This window comes from Microtus pennsylvanicus, chromosome 7, assembly GCF_037038515.1.
Source record: "Microtus pennsylvanicus isolate mMicPen1 chromosome 7, mMicPen1.hap1, whole genome shotgun sequence".
Classification (NCBI taxonomy): domain Eukaryota; kingdom Metazoa; phylum Chordata; class Mammalia; order Rodentia; family Cricetidae; genus Microtus; species Microtus pennsylvanicus.
This window is the reverse complement of record NC_134585.1, coordinates 123,201,452-123,219,243: the sequence shown is the minus strand read 5'-3', so window position 1 is coordinate 123,219,243 and position 17,792 is coordinate 123,201,452. Positions and strand designations below refer to the sequence as shown.

Below are 17,792 nucleotides of genomic sequence, written 5' to 3'. Positions count from 1 at the left end.
GAGTTCCTCCCAACAGCATCTCTCTACGTAGTCCCTGGTATTTGCTATATAGTCCAGGCTGGTCTCAAACTCACAGAGAGTCTTCTTCCTCTGTCTTCTGAGTGCTGAGAGTAAAGGTCACACATCCAAGCCCGGTTTTCTTTTATTTTTAATTGTGTGTTTGTGTCTCTGTGTGTGTTTGTGCATGTGAGGACAGATGCCCACGCAGGCTGGATGAACTCAGCCCCTGGAGTTACAACAGTTGTGAACTGACAGACCTGTACGCTGGGAATCAGTCAGGTCCTTCACAGAGCAGCACAAGATGGCTGCCAAAAAGGAACCACAAAACACGCAACAAACCTGCTTAGGAGGTTATTAGAGGGGGAATCGGTGTGCAGAGAGAGACAGGAAGACGGCACGGCCAGCTTTCAAAACCTGCCTAGTGCATACGCACAGGGAGTTGATATGGATACATCACACGCAGACAACACAGATGACGGGCTCACGCATGCACGGAAGCGCTTAGTTGAGTCATACGTGGATGTAACCACACATGAGCGCAAGTGGGTCACGCGGGGCCCTTTAACATTCAGGCACTTCTGCCTGAGGGCTTGTCTGCAAATGCATGGCTCTAGAACCTAGAAGTGCAGCCTTATTTGTGGCCGAATAATTACATTTGGAGCCTGTCCTGGAACTAGATCCTATAGACCAGACTAGGCTGGCCTCGAACTCACAGAGATCCGCCTGCCTCTGCCTCCCGAGTGCCGGGATTAAAGGTGAGTGCCACCAGCACCCATCTGAGTCTTAAATAATTTTTTCACACATTATATGTGAACATGTGGGGCTCACGCATGAGTGTGGGGTTGCTTATGGAAGCAGAGAATAATCTTCATTGACATCCTTAGACGGCTATTCACCTTGGGAAAGGGTTCTTCATTGACCTGGAGTTTATCAATCAGGCTAGACTTGCTGGCCAGCAAGCCCTAGGCAAGGCATGCTCCTGCCTCTCCCAGCACGGGGATTTCAAGCATGTGCCACGCTGTCTGGTATAGTTATATGGGTTTTAGGAATCGACCTCAAGTCCCTGTGCTTAAATCAAGCACATGACACGCAGAGAGCCATCCTCCAGCCTGCTGTCGCTTTGAACAGTTCTTTCTCTTTTCCTATTTTGCTACCTCACTGCTGGAGAGCTTGCTTGTCACATGCACTGTCCACATTTGGGCTGGGCGATCACATCCTCCGCTTTTCACCTAGGTGTCCTTTAACTTGTACTTCTTGTGAACTAGTAGCTAGTGCTGAGGTCTCTTGGGAGTCCGAGCTCTTCTGAGGTTGCCTTCCTGAGCACACTGGCTTTTACTAGTGCCAGACCTGCTGGGTTTGTAGCTACTGACGTGCTCTAGCCGGCCCCTTCCATGGGGTAGTGGAGACTGAACTCAGAGCCTCACACTCAGGCAAGAGTTTGACCTCAGACCTTTTTCTTCCCCTCCAATTCTTCTTCTTCCTCCTCTTCTTCCTCTTCCTCCTCCTCCTTTTCCTCCTCCTCCTCCTCCTCTTCCTTCTTCTTCTTCATCTTCTTCTTGGTTTTCCGAGACAGGGTTTCTTGGTGTAGCCCTGGCTGTCCAGTCCAGGAACCAGCTCTGTAGAGCAGTCTGACCTTGAACTCGCAGGATTTCACCTGCCTCTGCTGCCCTCCATTAAAGGCGCGTGCCACCAGGCCCATTGGTTGATGTTTCTCTAATTACATTTTAAGAATCCATTTGCATGTATACTGGTGTGTGTGCAAGCACAGGCACACAGGAGCCCAATTTTTAATTTTGAGAGAGAAGTTTGCTGAGTTGCCAAGGCTGACCTTGAACTCTGTCTGCAGCCTTGGTGGGTCTGAGACTCGTGATCTTCCTTCCCCAGCCCTCTCAGTAGCTGATTTGATAGTCTTGCTTGAAAGGATATGGCTCACTGTGTGTTCTAAATTAGCCGAATTAAAGAGGAAAATGAAGCCTGTTTAAGGATGCCAAAAAAGTTAACAACCATGTGTAATTCTGCTTCCAGGAAATCTGATGCCCTTTTTTGGCTGTCACCAGGCACCCCTACCGTGCACAGACTTACAAAACACCCACATGCATAAATGGAATTGAAAGAAAAAGAAAACGGGGGTGGTGTAGACGACAGAAGCTTCTTCTTCTTCTTCTTCTTCTTCTTCTTCTTCTTCTTCTTCTTCTTCTTCTTCTTCTTCTTCTTCTTCTTCTTCTTCTTCTTTTCAGTTTTTCGAGACAGGGTTTCTCTGTAGCTTTGGAGCCTGTCTAGGAAGTAGCTCTTGTAGACCAGGATGACCTCAAACTCACAAAGACCCACCTGCCTCTGCCTTCCAGTGCTGCAATTAAAGGCGTGCGCCACCACCGCCTGGCAACAGAAGCTAGTAACACCACTCCAACAGATCCTTGACTTGGAGAATTGAGGACTATCGTGTATGTACAAAACTGAGCTGAGCTCTCAGTGGAAATGAGGAAGCAGGGGTGGGGCGGGAGGGTGTTAGTCGGTCTGCGCTGCTCTTGGTTCGTCCTTGTCTCTTCATGGCCTATTTCTGGCGGGATATATAGGAAACTCACAGACCTGGTTCCAAAGTAGTACGTGCATTTCGTGTCCTGCACAAACATTCTCCCAAATATGCAGAACCACGTTTTGAACACACCCGGCCTCCGCGGAGGGAGGAGCGGCTATCACCCTGCACCCTTCCCTGGGTTGGTTATCTCCGTTCACCACAGAGGACCAAGCTGAGGCCGAATTCCCCTGGCTCTCCCCAGACGCCGTGGCTCTCTAGCGCCCCGCTCAGGCTGCCGGAGGCTCTATGCTGGGTGTGTGCCCTGCTGAGGCTGCCGGAGGCTTTATGCTGGGTGTGCGCCCCGCTCAGGCTGCCGGAGGCTCTATGCTGGGTGTGTGCAACGCCTCCCGAGGCCGAAGACCCTGCTGTGCTTGGCTGCTGCGAGTGGGGTGGGGGTGTGTGTGCACAGGAGTGTGTGCATGTGTGTGAGTTTCGATGTGCCTGTGTGAGCTGTGTGTGGAAAGCAGAGACAGGGAGGAGGGAGGAGTGTCCTGGTTCTCTGAAGCTATGAGTTGCACCCAGAACTGGGGCCCAGAACCTGTGACCTAATGTATCAACAAGTCACACATGTAGCAGCCTCAGAAGAGAACGGAGAACCGATGAGGAGATGCTAGGCTTGGGACTGGATGAGGAGGGCCCTGAGAAAAGCAGCGAAATTTCCTGACAGAATGAGTGGGAACTCAGAATTAGAGTTAAAGTCGATTAAATAATATAGACAAAACACTGACAGGCCCAGTGTGTCTGCCTGACGCGGAGAGCCCCGGAACCCCAGTCCCTGATGTCTGTCATGTCCTCTCTGGTGACGACGAGTTGTCAACACTGTTTGTTCTTTATTCTAAATGCTGACATCAGGATCCCGGTGCTCACTTCCCCACGCCACCTTCCTGCCATCTTCACCTCTAGGGTCTGAGGTTACCCTCTCCCCTCCACTGAGAAGTCCCCAGAGGCAAGGAATATAGCCAGTGATGCCAGGTCGGGCCAAGCACCTCACTATCTCCAGGTAATCTTCACCCTGGGACACAGTTCCTGCAGGAATCGGAATATTCCCTCAAACTAGAGCGCTTGGGTTTAACAAGACTATCTGCAGAGCTGTGGGCAGCAGCATCAGCAAACTCAGAGCACAGCCCAGATCAGCCTTCGTGGGCTCATTGTCCCGAAAGGCTGGGGATGGGGCAGTCTCTGGTGGAGCGTGTCTCAGTCTCCCATGGGTGCGCTTCTCCACCGGCCAAACTCTGCAGAAGCCGTGGGAGGGACAAAGTCTTTGGCCTCTGACCCCAACGCAGAGCAGAAGGGCGTAGAGATGGGGTCTGGAGGGCACCCAGGTGAACCGCACACTCCCCTCAGCTCCTTGGTCCTCCTGTCGTGACAGGGAAGCAAGGGCAGGCGTGCCAGTGCTCACTGCTCAACGAAGAGGTCCAGCTCAACCCTGGGTTTTAATGATTAACAGCCACCTCAAACACAGCCTGTCTGAAACAGAAGCCTTGGGTTCCCCATTTGTCTGCCTGTCAAGACAGTTTCTCTGTGCAGCCCTGGCTGTCCTGGAACTCACGCTGTAGACCAGTTTGCCCTCAAACTCAGAGATCTGCCTGCCTCTGCCTCCCAAGTGCTGGGATTAAAGGTGCGTGCCACCACTGCCCACCTGGGCTCCCCTATAATAAACCTGTTTCCCCTCTTATCTCGATGGGTAACAAGCGCTGCTCTCCACCTGCCTGCTTTGTTATACCAGAGGCCCCTGAAAGGCCCTGGTGCCCTTTCACCCTTCGGCTCCTCCTTGGTGCTGTGGCTCTGGAGAAGACCCACCCAGACGCTGTGGCCTTTGTGACTACTGCTGGGAGCCACAGTCCACTAGGGACCCCACCCAGCCTGACACCTCGTGCCTCATCTCCCGAGGAAAGCCCTTTGCTCCCCTCTCCCAGGAAGGCAGGGTGTTGCAGAATTAGCTCTCAGCTTCCTCCTGCATACACTGCCTCCATGCTGGTTCTGGAGGGGCAAACACACAGGACATTTGACTCCAAAGCCGGACTTCTCCCCGTCGTACTCCATGGAACGAAAGCTTCCATTTCCTGCACATTCTACTCTGTTCACCTTTCTCCCAAACGCATCTCACAGACTACTCCCTCTCCACAGTGACAGCCAGGCTAGCCTGTCACCTCGAACTCAGAGCCACTCCCAAGGCCCACCAGTGTTTCCTGCACCCATTACTGACTCCACCCACCAGCTAGAGCTACCGAAAACCCTATCTGTATTATATTACATCTCTGCCACCAATACTAGGCCCCACTTAGTGTTTTCCCCCTCCAGCCTCTTTTACACAAGTTTTTCCCTCTCAGAATTATGATATATATTTCACCTGCAGAAAACTGTTCCCTCTGTCCCTGCTGGTTCCTTCTCATCCTTAATATTGAAGTGGAAGCAGAACCACATCAAAGAAACCCTCATCTTAACCCCAACACTCCGGAGGCAGAGGCAGGTGGATCTCTGTGAGTTCGAGGCCAGCCTGGTCTACAGAGCAAGTTCCAGGACAGTCACGGCTACACTGAAAAACCCTGTCTCAAAAAACCAGACCAAATCAACAAACCATCATCTTATTTAAGAGGCATCTAAAGCCAGGTGGTGATGGTGCATGCCTTTAATCCCAGCACTTGGGAGGCAGAGGCAGGTGGATCTCTGCGAGTTCGAGACCAGCCTGGTCTACAAGAGCTAGGTCCAAAGCTACAGAGAAACCCTGTCTCAAAAAAAAAAAAGCAGCATCTAAGACCCATCCCTGCTCCTGCCGGCCTCCTGCCCTGGGATTGTGACCCAACCCCAGCAACCCTTACCCAGTCATGGCATCCACTTATTTCTCTGCTGTTAGTCTGTCTCCCCACTATGCCATAATCCACAGACGAGAAAAGTTCCATCTGAGGCCCCCACTGGACCCTCACAGTCTGGCACAGGGCAGATGTGCAGTAAATATTAGATGACAGGGAATGTGCAAATACTGGCCAGTGTCAACGTGACCATGCCATCAAAGGCTTCTCAGAGACGTCCACTGTTTTATCAAGGCTGAGCCTGCAATGTCCCCCCAGAATGGGGCCAGCTGGGATTCCAAAGAAAGCAGCAAGCACCAGGAGGTCTGTGGAGGACTATAGCGTGTCCCCGGCAGGACTGCAGCTTACCCCCGTGGTTGGTGGTCAGAAAGGCGACGTCATCCCCCCCATGCCGTGACGGACATTGAGTTGGGTGAGGCGTCCCTGTGATGGCTAAGGAAGTTTGACCAAGTGTTTCTCCACATGGTTGATCAATAGCAATCTAGACATGTTTATCAATTAGTGCCTGGGAATATTCATGGTTCCATCTTTGAATTCACAGAAAGACAATGGGAGAAAGTGAGAGAGCCCTTAACTTCACACTATCAAAAGGCTCTCCTTCCCTCTTTTCCACACGCTAGTCCCCAGCCTTCAAGCCCTTGCTTAGAGAGCATACCCAAGACTAAAAACTGAGTAGGGGAGGGAAGAGGTCGGGGCAGACAACTGGCAATCGTGGAGAGGGGACTCGGTGGGGATGGGGCTGCCTCCTGGGTGTGCCCCTTTTCTATTCTCTGGTTCCCTCAGATAAGACCAGCAGTTAGGCACCTCTCCTCCCAGTCAGTGGTGCTTGCGGCCCCAGGGCTACACGTTGGAAGCATGTCTGTCCAAGAGAACATTCTACCCCACCAGCTCTGGCCATGGATCTCGTCCCAGAAAGACTTAGCAAAGTCCGCCCTAAGTGGGGCTCCAGGAGGTAAGAAGAGGAATGGGCCACCACTGAACAGAGGGGGAACTAGGAGAGAATCAGAGTTGGGGAGGGCGGAGGCCTTGGGGAAGGATGCCCATCACGGTGTTACCTGTGTCACACACAGACCTGATCAGAGCCTTTGATCCAGGCTCTGCAGTCAGGCCAAAGGGGATCCAGCAGCATGGATGCCACGGGGCACTCCCGTGGTTCCTGGACTCTGGCCCTTGGTATACAGGCTTCCATTGGGAAGAGAGATGCTAGCTGGTTATACTTTAACTAGTCTTCAGGGCTGATCTCATCTCATGCCACGGACACAGCCCAGCATAAAGCAGTCCCACAGGCACGGCAGGTGTTCAGCGCCATGGCAGGTACTTCTCTGGGCAAAATGTTCTTCAGAGATGGGCTGGGTCAAGCTGCAGGATCCCTGGGGCCTGGAGCAGCGCTGAGTGGGTGCAGGGAACTGGGAAGGGGGTCAGGAAGCTAGGGAATTGTTTGGAGCTGGAAGGAAGTAAACAGATCTTAGGGAAAGGAGCTGGGTGATTCTGGGGCTCGATAATGAGACGCAGGTTTGAAGGAGACGTCTGGGGGGCGAGGCTGAGCAGACTGAAAGAAGTCTGAGATGGGGAAGGGTCTTTTTAGAAGAAAATTAACAACTTGAGCTTGGGGTCAGCTAGACCTAGATTTAAATCATCTTACCCAGAAGATGCATTTTCTTGGACAATGTATTTTACCATTTTGAAATCCTTTTCCTTATTTGCAAAATTGGAATAAAACATGCTTAGCAGCCTGCACTATAGGACCCTTGAGACTAAGCAAAGTGCCCTCTGCATGACATACTCCCATTGAAGGAAGGTCTCCCCCAAACTGGGGAGCTGAACGGCTGCAGCATGCCCTGCAGGAGGCGCATGGACGACAGGCAGCTGGACACTGCCAGACCCTGAGTCCCCTTCTACTGCAGGGCCAGCGGGATACCTTCGACGTGCTAGTGTGGCCCAGCTGACCCAGGAGCTGGGCACTGCCTTCTTCCAGCAGCAGCAACTGCCCGCGGCTATGGCGGACACCTTCCTGGAACACCTGTGTCTCCTGGACATTGACTCTGAGCCGGTGGCGGCTCGCAGCACTGGCATCGTTGCCACCATTGGTAAGACTGCTCGGCTCATGGTCTCTCCTTATCTTTGCAATCTTTGACACGGTCATTCATTCAACAAGCATTTGTGAGGGTTTTCTTGCGGGAGAGGGTAGTTTTTTGTTTGATGTTTTTATGAGAAAATGTCTTATTTCTGTAGCTCTCGCTGTTGGGCAGGCTAGCCTTGAACTCAGAGGTCCACCTGCCTCTGCCTCCTGCGCTGGTCTGGAATTAAAGGCGTCCACCACCACATCTGTTTGAGGCTGGATTTTTGAGACAGGGTCTCAGGTCACCTTGGGTGGTTTTAAGCTTATTATATAGCCCATATTGTATAGTCTTAGCCTTGAATTTCTAGACTTCCTGCAAGATCTATTGCAGTGACATCACAGGTATGGGATGTTGAGCACCTAGTAGACAGGGTTTGGGATTGGGAGCAGACCAGTAAATAAACAGGGGAGCGAAGTCTGGCAGGTGGGACAACAAACACTAAGCAATGACTTATTAAAATGTTACTAATTCAAATAAATAAATAAAATGTAACTAATTCAAAGTCAGGTATAGTGGCCCAAGCTTTTAATCCCAGCACTCAGGAGGCAGAGGCAAGAGAATCTGTGAGTTTGAGGCCAGCCTGGTCTATGTAGCAAGTTCCAGGACAGCCAGGGGTACATAGGGAAACTTTATTTTATCTCTCTTTTTTAAAAATATTTATTTATTTATTATGTATACAATATTCTGTCTGTGTGTATGCCTGCAGACCAGAAGATGGCACCAGACCCTATTATAGATGGTTGTGAGCCACCATGTGGTTGCTGGGAATTGAACTCAGGACCTTTAGAAGAGCAGACAATGCTCTTAACCTCTGAGCCATCTCTCTAGCCCCCAGGAAACTTTATTTTAAAAAGACAAAAAAAAACGTAACTATTTCAATACCTCAGTATTTCAGTGTGTTAGAAAGTTGTGAGTAAAGAGAAGGAGTGGTCAGGGATATCCAGTACACACACACACACAGACACACACATAGACACACACACACAGACACACACACACAGACACACACACACAGACACACACACAGACACACACACACAGACACACACACACAGACACACACACACAGACACACACACAGTCACACACAGACACACACACAGACACATAAACAAACACAGACACACACAAACACACACAGTCACACACAGACACACACACACAGACACACACACAGTCACACACAGACACACACACAGACACACACACAGACACACACAAACACACACAGTCACACACAGACACACACACAGTCACACACAGACACACACCCCAGGGCAGGAGGAAGATTGTCATCCTAAACAGGGGCCAGGGCAGCTGAGAAAAAAACCTCAGCAAGTATTGCAAAGGAAGATGGGAATGGTGGTGGGCTCATGTTTGTAACCTCCGCATTCTGAGTGCCCAGGTAGCAGGATTGCTGAGGCCAGATGAGGCTACAATATGAGATCCTGTCACAACATCAAGAAACGAAAATGAGACAGGGAATGTGGCCGGTCAGTAGAGTGTTTTCCTCCCTTGCTTGAAGCCCCAGCATCAGCTACTGCTGTGCAGCCCGTGTTCCCAGGCCTGGGCAGTGGAAGTAGGAGGGTCGGAGGGTCAGGGTCATTTTCAGCTATGTATTAACTTTGTGCTTAGCCTGGGCTGCATGACAGTCTGAAAATAAGAGGGGAGGAAGGAAGATGGCAAGGGGAGAAGTAGTTTCGCAGACCTTTGGGAGAAGAGATGTCCAGGCAAAGGGAAGTCAATGACTGGAAACCAAGGTGCCCTGGGGCTCAGTCATCAAGACTGAGCACAACCCTTCCGAAGACCTGAGTTCAGTTCCCAAAACTCCCACTGGGTAATTTACAGTTGCCTGGAAATGCTTGTCCTTATTCATGGGCACGTATTCATTCTCAGACACACACAGTTTAAAAATAAATCTGAAAACAGAAAGGAAGCCTAGGGTAGCTTCAAGGTCTAACCGACTTGAAGAAACTGGGGGAGGGGAGAACAAGGGGGTCTAAGAATTAGATTCGGGGCCTAGAGAATGGTTCACAAGGGCTCTACTATGGTTCATATCCTTAGCTTTCTTTTTACTCTTTATTTTGATATAATCTCACTAGATTGTCCTGGCTGGCCTTGACTCCTTTCTCCAGCTCAGAGAGGCTGTCACCCTGCCTCAGCTCCCTCCTGGGGTTAGAATCTCATATCACTGGTTTTTCTTTGTTTGTTTGTTTTGTTTTTGTTTCTGCTTTTCAGTTTGTTGATGAGGGTCTCTTGTTCTATAGCCAAGGTTGGACTGGAATTCTTCATTGTTGTGCCTTGGCTCCCCATTGCTGAGGTGACGGAGGAGCATCTCCCAACGTGGCAATAGGCTCCTGCAGTACTAACGGTGGGTGGGGTAGAAAAGTATGGTCTCACTCAAAACAGCTTTGTTGGAGGCCGAGCCAAGGGACTTCCCTGATGGATTGATGGATTGAATGTGAGGAACACATTCAACACCCAAAGATAAATGAGAGTCAGATGCTCAGCCCTGGGATTGGGTGAGTGATCTGGAACTGAGATATGAAATAGGAATCAGCAGCTGGTCACGATGGTGTATGCCTTCAGTTCTGTCACTCAGGAGGCTGAGGCCAATGAATGAATCTCTGAGTTCAAGGCCAGCCTGATCTACAAAGCGAGTTCCAGGACAGACAGAGTCACATAGAGAACCCCTGTTTCGAAAAACCAAATAAATAAATAAGATAGGAATCAGCAGAATTAGAGCCTAGAGTCTCCACACTGGAGAAACTGAGATCTGGGGGATGCTGTAAATTTGGGGCCAACCTGGGCTAAATAGAGACCCTATTTCAAAAATGAATAAGGAGGGAAAAGGAAAGAAAGGTGTCTTCTGCACAGATTGTCTTCCAAGTAAAGCAGTCGGGGCACATAGGAGGGAAGGTGCTAACGGGAAGTGCTGGGGGACCAGGCAGACACGCATTCACACAGGCACATGCACACACATAGCACATGCACACACAAATACATCACACACACACACACACACACACGAGCGTGATGTCACGCTCCTGGTGTGCTCCTCTAATGGCATCCCTTGAGAGGTTGAGGCAAGAGGATCGAGTATGCAGGCCCCAGGGGCTGGTAAGATAGCTCTGACTGTGGAGCCTGATGACCTGAGTTCCATCCCCGGAACCCACATGGTGGATTCTGACCACACACACTAAAATTAAACAAATAAAACAAGAACTCAAGGCCAAGGAGAAAGGGGGTGGGTGTGTAGTTCAGAAGACAGAGGGGATGCCTTGTGAGCACAAAGCCCTTAGTTCCATCCCTGGCACGGCATAAACTGGGCATGGTACAGCAAACCCTAAATCCCAGCACAGGGAGGCGAGAACGGGAGAATCGGAAGTCCAAGGTTTTCCTTGGTAGCATAGCAAGTTCAAGGCTAGCCTGGATTACAGGAGACATTGTCTCGGAAGGAAGGCTATGGGGGATGGATGAAAAGAAAGGAAGAAAAACAAAGGCCGGAGGCAGCTCCGTGGTAGAGCATCTAGGAGGCCCTGGGTTCCCTCTTCCGCACAGCGAGAAAGGAGACTGGGGAAGAGGAGAGAAGTATGTATCAAATGCTGTGGTTGATTTCTGATGAGGAGGGTGGAGACTTGGACAGAACTCAGCTCTGTCAGTGAGACCCGTCTTCTTTGAAATCTCTCACTTGGCCTGTCTCGTGTTCTGACTCTTCACAGCCTAGAGTAACCAGTGAGGCACTTAATGCTAAGTCACTTGCTAACAAAGAAACCTAAGGCCTGACTGAGGCTGAACATCCACACAAGCTGCCTTGCCAAAGTGGTGGGTGCGTGCTGGTTGGAGTGGAAAAGGAGTAAAGGAAACTCCAAGAATGAAGGACTGCGAAGATGGGGCAGTCTCTTAGAGGTCGCTGATGGGTTTTGCTGTCAATCAGGTTTGGGAGGAATTTCATAGTGGGATCTCTGGTTCCAGGGCCAGCATCTCGCTCTGTGGAACGCCTCCAGGAGATGATCAAGGCAGGGATGAACATTGCACGACTCAACTTCTCCCATGGCTCCCATGAGGTGTGGGGAGGTCCTGGAGGGCGGAACTGGAGGACGCCCCGGGTCCTGCCCACTTTCCCTTGACATTTTCGCTCTCTCGGCTAGTACCATGCAGAGTCCATCGCGAACATCCGAGAGGCAGCTGAGAGCTTTGCAGCTTCCCCGCTCAGCTACAGGCCTGTGGCCATCGCCCTGGACACCAAGGGACCGGAGATACGCACCGGGATCCTGGAGGGGGTGAGAAGCCTGTGTAGGGTCGGCGCTGTCTGGGCTTGGAGGATTGTTAGAGCTCTGGGGCAGAAGAGGGGGTCAACGCTGGTTCTACCCTCCCACTTGCGATACTCATGTTTCTCTGGTCCCGCCCCCAGGGCCCAGAGTCGGAGGTGGAGATTGTGAAGGGCTCACAGGTGCTGGTGACTGTGGACCCGAAGTTCCAGACACGGGGCACCGCAAACACAGTGTGGGTGGACTACCCCAATATCGTCCGCGTCCTTGCAGTGGGGAGCCGCATCTACATTGACGACGGACTCATCTCTTTAGTGGTGCGGAAAATCGGTGCGCAAGTGCCTCCTAACACGGGACACCTTCTCTTCTCTTTGGTCTACTCTAGATTACTCACACCTTCCCCTGGCTCTATTTCCCCACCTGTCCTAGAGGTTCTCTGCCCTCATCACGGTTTGGGGCTGGGCATTTCATGTCTTTTTTTGGTGTGTGTGGAGGATGTGAAGGGCTCAGAAGTCCCTGGTTCCTTGAGGCTTCAAGCTTAGCGCTTCCTCTGCTGTTCCTGGAGCGCGGTGCCAGCCCTGACGCCGACTCCCTCTATACCCGCAGGCCCAGAGGGGCTGGTGACCGATGTGGAGCACGGTGGTGTGCTGGGTAGCAGGAAGGGTGTGAACTTGCCGAATGCAGAGGTGGACCTTCCTGGGCTGTCTGAGCAAGATCTCTTGGATCTGCGCTTCGGGGTGGAGCATAATGTGGACATCATCTTTGCCTCCTTTATACGGAAAGCCAGCGATGTGGCTGCAGTCCGGGCTGCCCTGGGGCCGGAAGGACAGGGCATCAAAATTATCAGCAAAATCGAGAACCATGAAGGCGTGAAAAAGTGAGACTTGGTCTTTGTTCGCAGTAGCCCATTGCCCCTCTTCTGCTAGCCACTTCCCTGCATCTCCTGGCTCTGCCCCAGCCTGAATTCCTCCAACCTCCCAGGTTTGATGAAATTCTAGAGGTGAGCGATGGCATCATGGTGGCACGGGGTGACCTGGGCATTGAGATCCCAGCCGAGAAGGTTTTCTTGGCTCAGAAGATGATGATTGGGCGCTGCAACCTGGCCGGCAAGCCAGTCGTTTGTGCCACACAGGTAAGGCGTGACGCCTTGGGCTATTCTTTAAAGGGCTGTCTAGTGTCTGGCCACAAATAACAAAGTTAGGTGGAGATGACGTGAACTTTTCAGGGTCTCACGTGATCCTGGCATTCTAAGAGTGCAGGTGGAGTCAAAGAAAAATAGTATGGGCGGGGTCCCCAATCAGAATGTGACTTCTGCGATTTTGACCATTCGTGGTATCACCCAGATGCTGGAGAGCATGATCACTAAGGCTCGACCAACTCGGGCGGAGACAAGCGATGTGGCCAATGCTGTGCTGGATGGGGCTGACTGTATCATGTTGTCGGGAGAGACCGCCAAGGGCAGCTTCCCGGTGGAGGCTGTAAAGATGCAACACGCGGTAGGAACTTAGTCCTGAAAAGCGGAAGAACTAGGGACTCGGATCCCTCTGGGACCGCATTGACTCTACTCAACCTGACTTACTGGTGCCTGCAGATTGCCCGAGAGGCAGAGGCCGCTGTGTACCACCGCCAGTTGTTTGAGGAGCTACGACGGGCAGCGCCACTGAGCCGTGATCCCACTGAGATCACGGCTATCGGGGCCGTGGAGGCTGCCTTCAAGTGCTGTGCGGCCGCGATCATTGTGCTGACCACGAGCGGCCGGTGAGAGACAGACTGGAAACAGGGCTTTGGTCGGGGAGGGGCTGACACAGCGCGCGATGAAAAGAATGGCTTTAGGGCAGGAAAAGAGATGGCCACGAAGGCCAGAGACCAGGAAAGGCGTCTCTCCTGGCTCTGGGGCCTGTGCCAGTGAGCCTCAGGGATTCCGCAGGTGATAATCTAATGTTGGCTTCAGGACATTGGGTTCCTGGGCCTGAGAGGGTTTCCCAGTGCCGAGGTGTTCCTGAAGAGCCCGGGAAGCCTGCACTCTGAGGAGTTTCTCTTGAACTTAACAGTGAGACCCCAAGTAACTCCCTTGGGCCCCACAAGCCATCTGTGTCCCTGGGTTTTTGTGAGTTTGTCATTTGTTCCCCCATGGGGCTGTGAGGATTAACAAGTGACATTAAGTGTCATATGAAGGGTGGTAAGATGTAAATATACATCTTCTAGACAGTTTCCCCTCTTTTGTTGTTTAATTTTTCTGAAATAGGGTCTCGTTAGTCCTGGCTAGTCTGAAACTTACTTAGCTAAAGCAGGCCTGAACTGAACCCTCAGCCTCCCACTCCCAAGCGCTGGGGTTATGGACACATGTCACTATGTCTTTTTTTTTTTTTTTTTTTTTTTGGTTTTTCGAGACAGGGTTTCTCTGTGGCTTTGGAGGTCACTATGTCTTGATGGCTAGTTTTACATTTCTAATTTTTTGAAGATGTTTTTATTATTTTTATTATTAATTATTTATTAATAAATTTATTATTAATTATTTTAATGACATGTATGTGGGGGTATGTGCATTTGTGTACAGTATCCAAGGCCAAAAGAGGGTGTGAAGCTACTTGATGTGGCTGCTAGGAGCCAAACTCAGGGCCTCTGGTAGAGCTGTAATCTTAAGAATTGAGCCATCTCTCTAAGCTATATATTTATTATTATTTTTTAAATATGGACGGACATTTTTGCCTGCATGTATGTCTGCACCATTTGCATGGTTGGTGCCCGTGTGTCAGAGCCCGTAGAAATGGTCTTACAAATTGTTAGCCACCATTTGGGTGTTGAAAACCAAACACAGGTCCTCTTCAAGAACAGCAAGTGCTCTCAATGGCTGAGCCACCTCTCCAGCCGTGGTAGGTACTCTATTTAATATTTAGTGAGAATGCCAAAGGCTAGAGAAGTAAGGGAAATGTGGCTTGTTAGTAATACCTGGAACCCTAATTTACCCTGTGATGTTCTGTCTCCCCCTCATCCAGCTCAGCTCAGCTCCTGTCTCGGTACCGACCCAGGGCGGCTGTCATTGCTGTGACTCGTTCAGCGCAGGCTGCCCGCCAGGTCCACCTGTCCCGAGGAGTCTTCCCTGTGCTCTACCGTGAGCCGCCAGAAGCCATCTGGGCAGATGATGTGGATCGAAGGGTCCAGTTTGGTATTGAAAGTGGTGAGTTTGGAGACCTTCTGCTTCGGCTCCTCAGTCTGGCTCCTCACCCTGACTCAAAGGGGAGGGAGGGGGAGCAGAAGTGTTCCTAAGAAGTCTGCTGCTGTCTGTCACAACCTAGTAGGACACAGGAGCAAGAAGAGGTGGGAGCAGAGAACCAGAGGAGCAGGAACTAAATTTTATTTTATAGTCGTCATGACCACACCTGCCCTTGTTTGTCCCATTAGGGCATCCACATGGGGGCAGAGGCTTAAAGCTCAGAAACAGCAGCTTGCACCCTCCACACACACACATATCCCTCCACACACACACACCCCTCCACACACATACACACCCCTCCACACACACACACACACACCCCTCCACACACACACACACCCCTCCACACACACACACACCCCTCCACACACACACACACACACCCCTCCACACACACACACACCCCTCCACACACACACACACCCCTCCACACACACACACACACGCACCCCTCCACACACACACACACACACCCCTCCACACACACACACACACACACACGCACCCCTCCACACACACACACACCCCTCCACACACGCACCCCTCCACACACACACACACACACCCCTCCACACACACACACCCCTCCACACACACACACACAACGCACCCCTCCACACACACACCCCTCCACACACACACACACACCCCTCCACACACACACACACAACGCACCCCTCCACACACACACACACACCCCTCCACACACGCACCCCTCCACACACACACACACACACACACCCCTCCACACACATACACACCCCTCCACACACACACACACACCCCTCCACATACACACACACACCCCTCCACACACACACACACACACACCCCTCCACACACACACACACACACCCCCCTCCACACACACACACACACACCCCTCCACACACATACACACCCCTCCACACACACACACACACACCCCTCCACACACACACACACACACCCTCCACACACACACACACACCCCTCCACACACACACACCCCTCCACACACATACACACCCCTCCACACACACACACACACACCCCTCCACACACACACTCCCCTCCACACACACACACACACACCCTCCACACACACACACCCCTCCACACACACACACACACCCTCCACACACACACACCCCTCCACACACACACCCCTCCACACACACACACACGCACCCCTCCACACACACACACACCCCTCCACACACGCACCCCTCCACACACACACACCCCTCCACACACACACCCCTCCACACAAGCACCCCTCCTCACACACACACACCCCTCTACACACACAAGCTACACACACCCCTCCACACACACACACACCCCTCTACACACACAAGCTACACACACCCCTCCTCACACACCCTTCCACACACACAGCCCTCCACCCCCACACCCCTCCACTCCCACCTCCTCCCCACACCCCTCTCCACACACACCCCTCCCCACACACCCCTCCCCCCACTCCCTCCACCCCCACCTCACACACACCCCACACATACCCATCCACACCCCTCCCCCCACCATCCCCCATACCCCTCCTCATACACCCCTCCCCCCACGCACACCCCTCCCCCCCCACATATCCCTCTCCACTAGTTCGGTTCCCTTCTCTCCTAGAGAGGTGATGGTTAGTGATGGCTGACCCAAGTTCTTCATTGACTGTCTCTTTTTTCTCCCTCAGGAAAGCTCCGTGGCTTCCTCCGTGTTGGTGATCTGGTGATTGTGGTGACAGGTTGGCGACCTGGCTCTGGCTATACCAACATTATGCGGGTGCTGACCATATCCTGAAATGGCTCTCCCTCTTCTGAGCTAGTTACACCCCATCTCTTCCATCCTGCACCCCTCCCACTGCCCCACATCTGCCATCCAGCCTCAACGCTGCGCTTCCGTCTAGTTATGCACTGACTACCCAGCCGCATCAATTGTAATCCCTGTCTCAATCCGCTCAGCCGGATCCTAAAATGCCTTGAGCCTTTAATCCCAGCCCAGTGGTTAATTCTATTTCTCTAGGCTCCCTAGCAGTAGAATGGAGGAAGTGGAAACAGGGTGATCTCATCCAATTTCCATAGAGCCATTATTTTAAAACATGACCATTTCCTGAGCAAAATGTGACCTCCTGATGGCCTCAGTTGGGTCAGAACACTCCTTCTTGGAACACTCTAAAGTTAGAGTAGATGGTACTGGGGGAAACTGAGCCAGACAAGGTCTCACTGTATAGCCTGGTCTCAGATCCACAGAAAATCCTCCTGTGTGACCCTCCCACGGGTAGGGATGACTCCAGGCAGCCTTAGTTTTTGACTCCACAACCTTGGAGCTGAATCTACAAGCCACTTACCTAGCTATTCTCATGCCCCCTGCTCTGCCGGGCCAGATGATCACAGCTAACCCCCCTAACCCCCAGATCAGAAGCAAAAACTGGATCTCTTCTTTTCAACCTCAACTGTTTAGATGCAGTTATAAAAACAACTTCCTCAAGCCAAGAATCCCAGAGTCCCCCCACCCTGGAGCAATGGAGATGTGTGGTCACGGCCCCAGTGGGTGAGCAGAGGGCAGCTCTTGCCCTGAGAAGGCAGGTGTTTGGAGACTCCAGGCCCTCCTCCTGGGCCCGATGAGGGAAAAGAAATAAGTGTTGCCCTGTCCACCTGTCACCCCCTTTCCACGACCTCCATACAGAAAATTTGAGTATTGCTCCTGAGGACATTGTGCAAGGACCACAGAGATGGCCCCCTTTCCCCCAGCCTCCCTACCAGGAGGTGGAGAGAACAGAGAACAGAGCGAGTAACAAAAGGAATAAGGCGA

At 51.8% G+C, this 17,792-nt stretch overlaps 1 protein-coding gene across 2 annotated transcripts; it reads left to right on the top strand.

Moving 5' to 3' along the window:
* The first annotated feature begins 6,218 nt into the window (after window positions 1-6,218).
* Pklr (pyruvate kinase L/R) lies at window positions 6,219-17,641 on the top strand. 2 transcript variants are annotated; one of them, XM_075978499.1, is made up of 11 exons: window positions 6,219-6,337; window positions 7,290-7,472; window positions 11,481-11,572; window positions 11,657-11,788; window positions 11,920-12,106; window positions 12,383-12,653; window positions 12,758-12,908; window positions 13,120-13,272; window positions 13,368-13,534; window positions 14,773-14,954; window positions 16,675-17,641. In XM_075978499.1, the coding sequence occupies exons 1-11, from the start codon at window positions 6,241-6,243 to the stop codon at window positions 16,779-16,781; spliced, it is 1,722 nt and encodes a 573-aa protein (XP_075834614.1). In that variant the 5' UTR covers window positions 6,219-6,240; the 3' UTR covers window positions 16,782-17,641. The 2 variants fall into 2 exon arrangements, with proteins under 2 accessions (XP_075834614.1, XP_075834615.1); XM_075978500.1 differs by lacking the exon at window positions 6,219-6,337 and adding an exon at window positions 6,658-6,699.
* The last annotated feature ends 151 nt before the right edge of the window (window positions 17,642-17,792 follow it).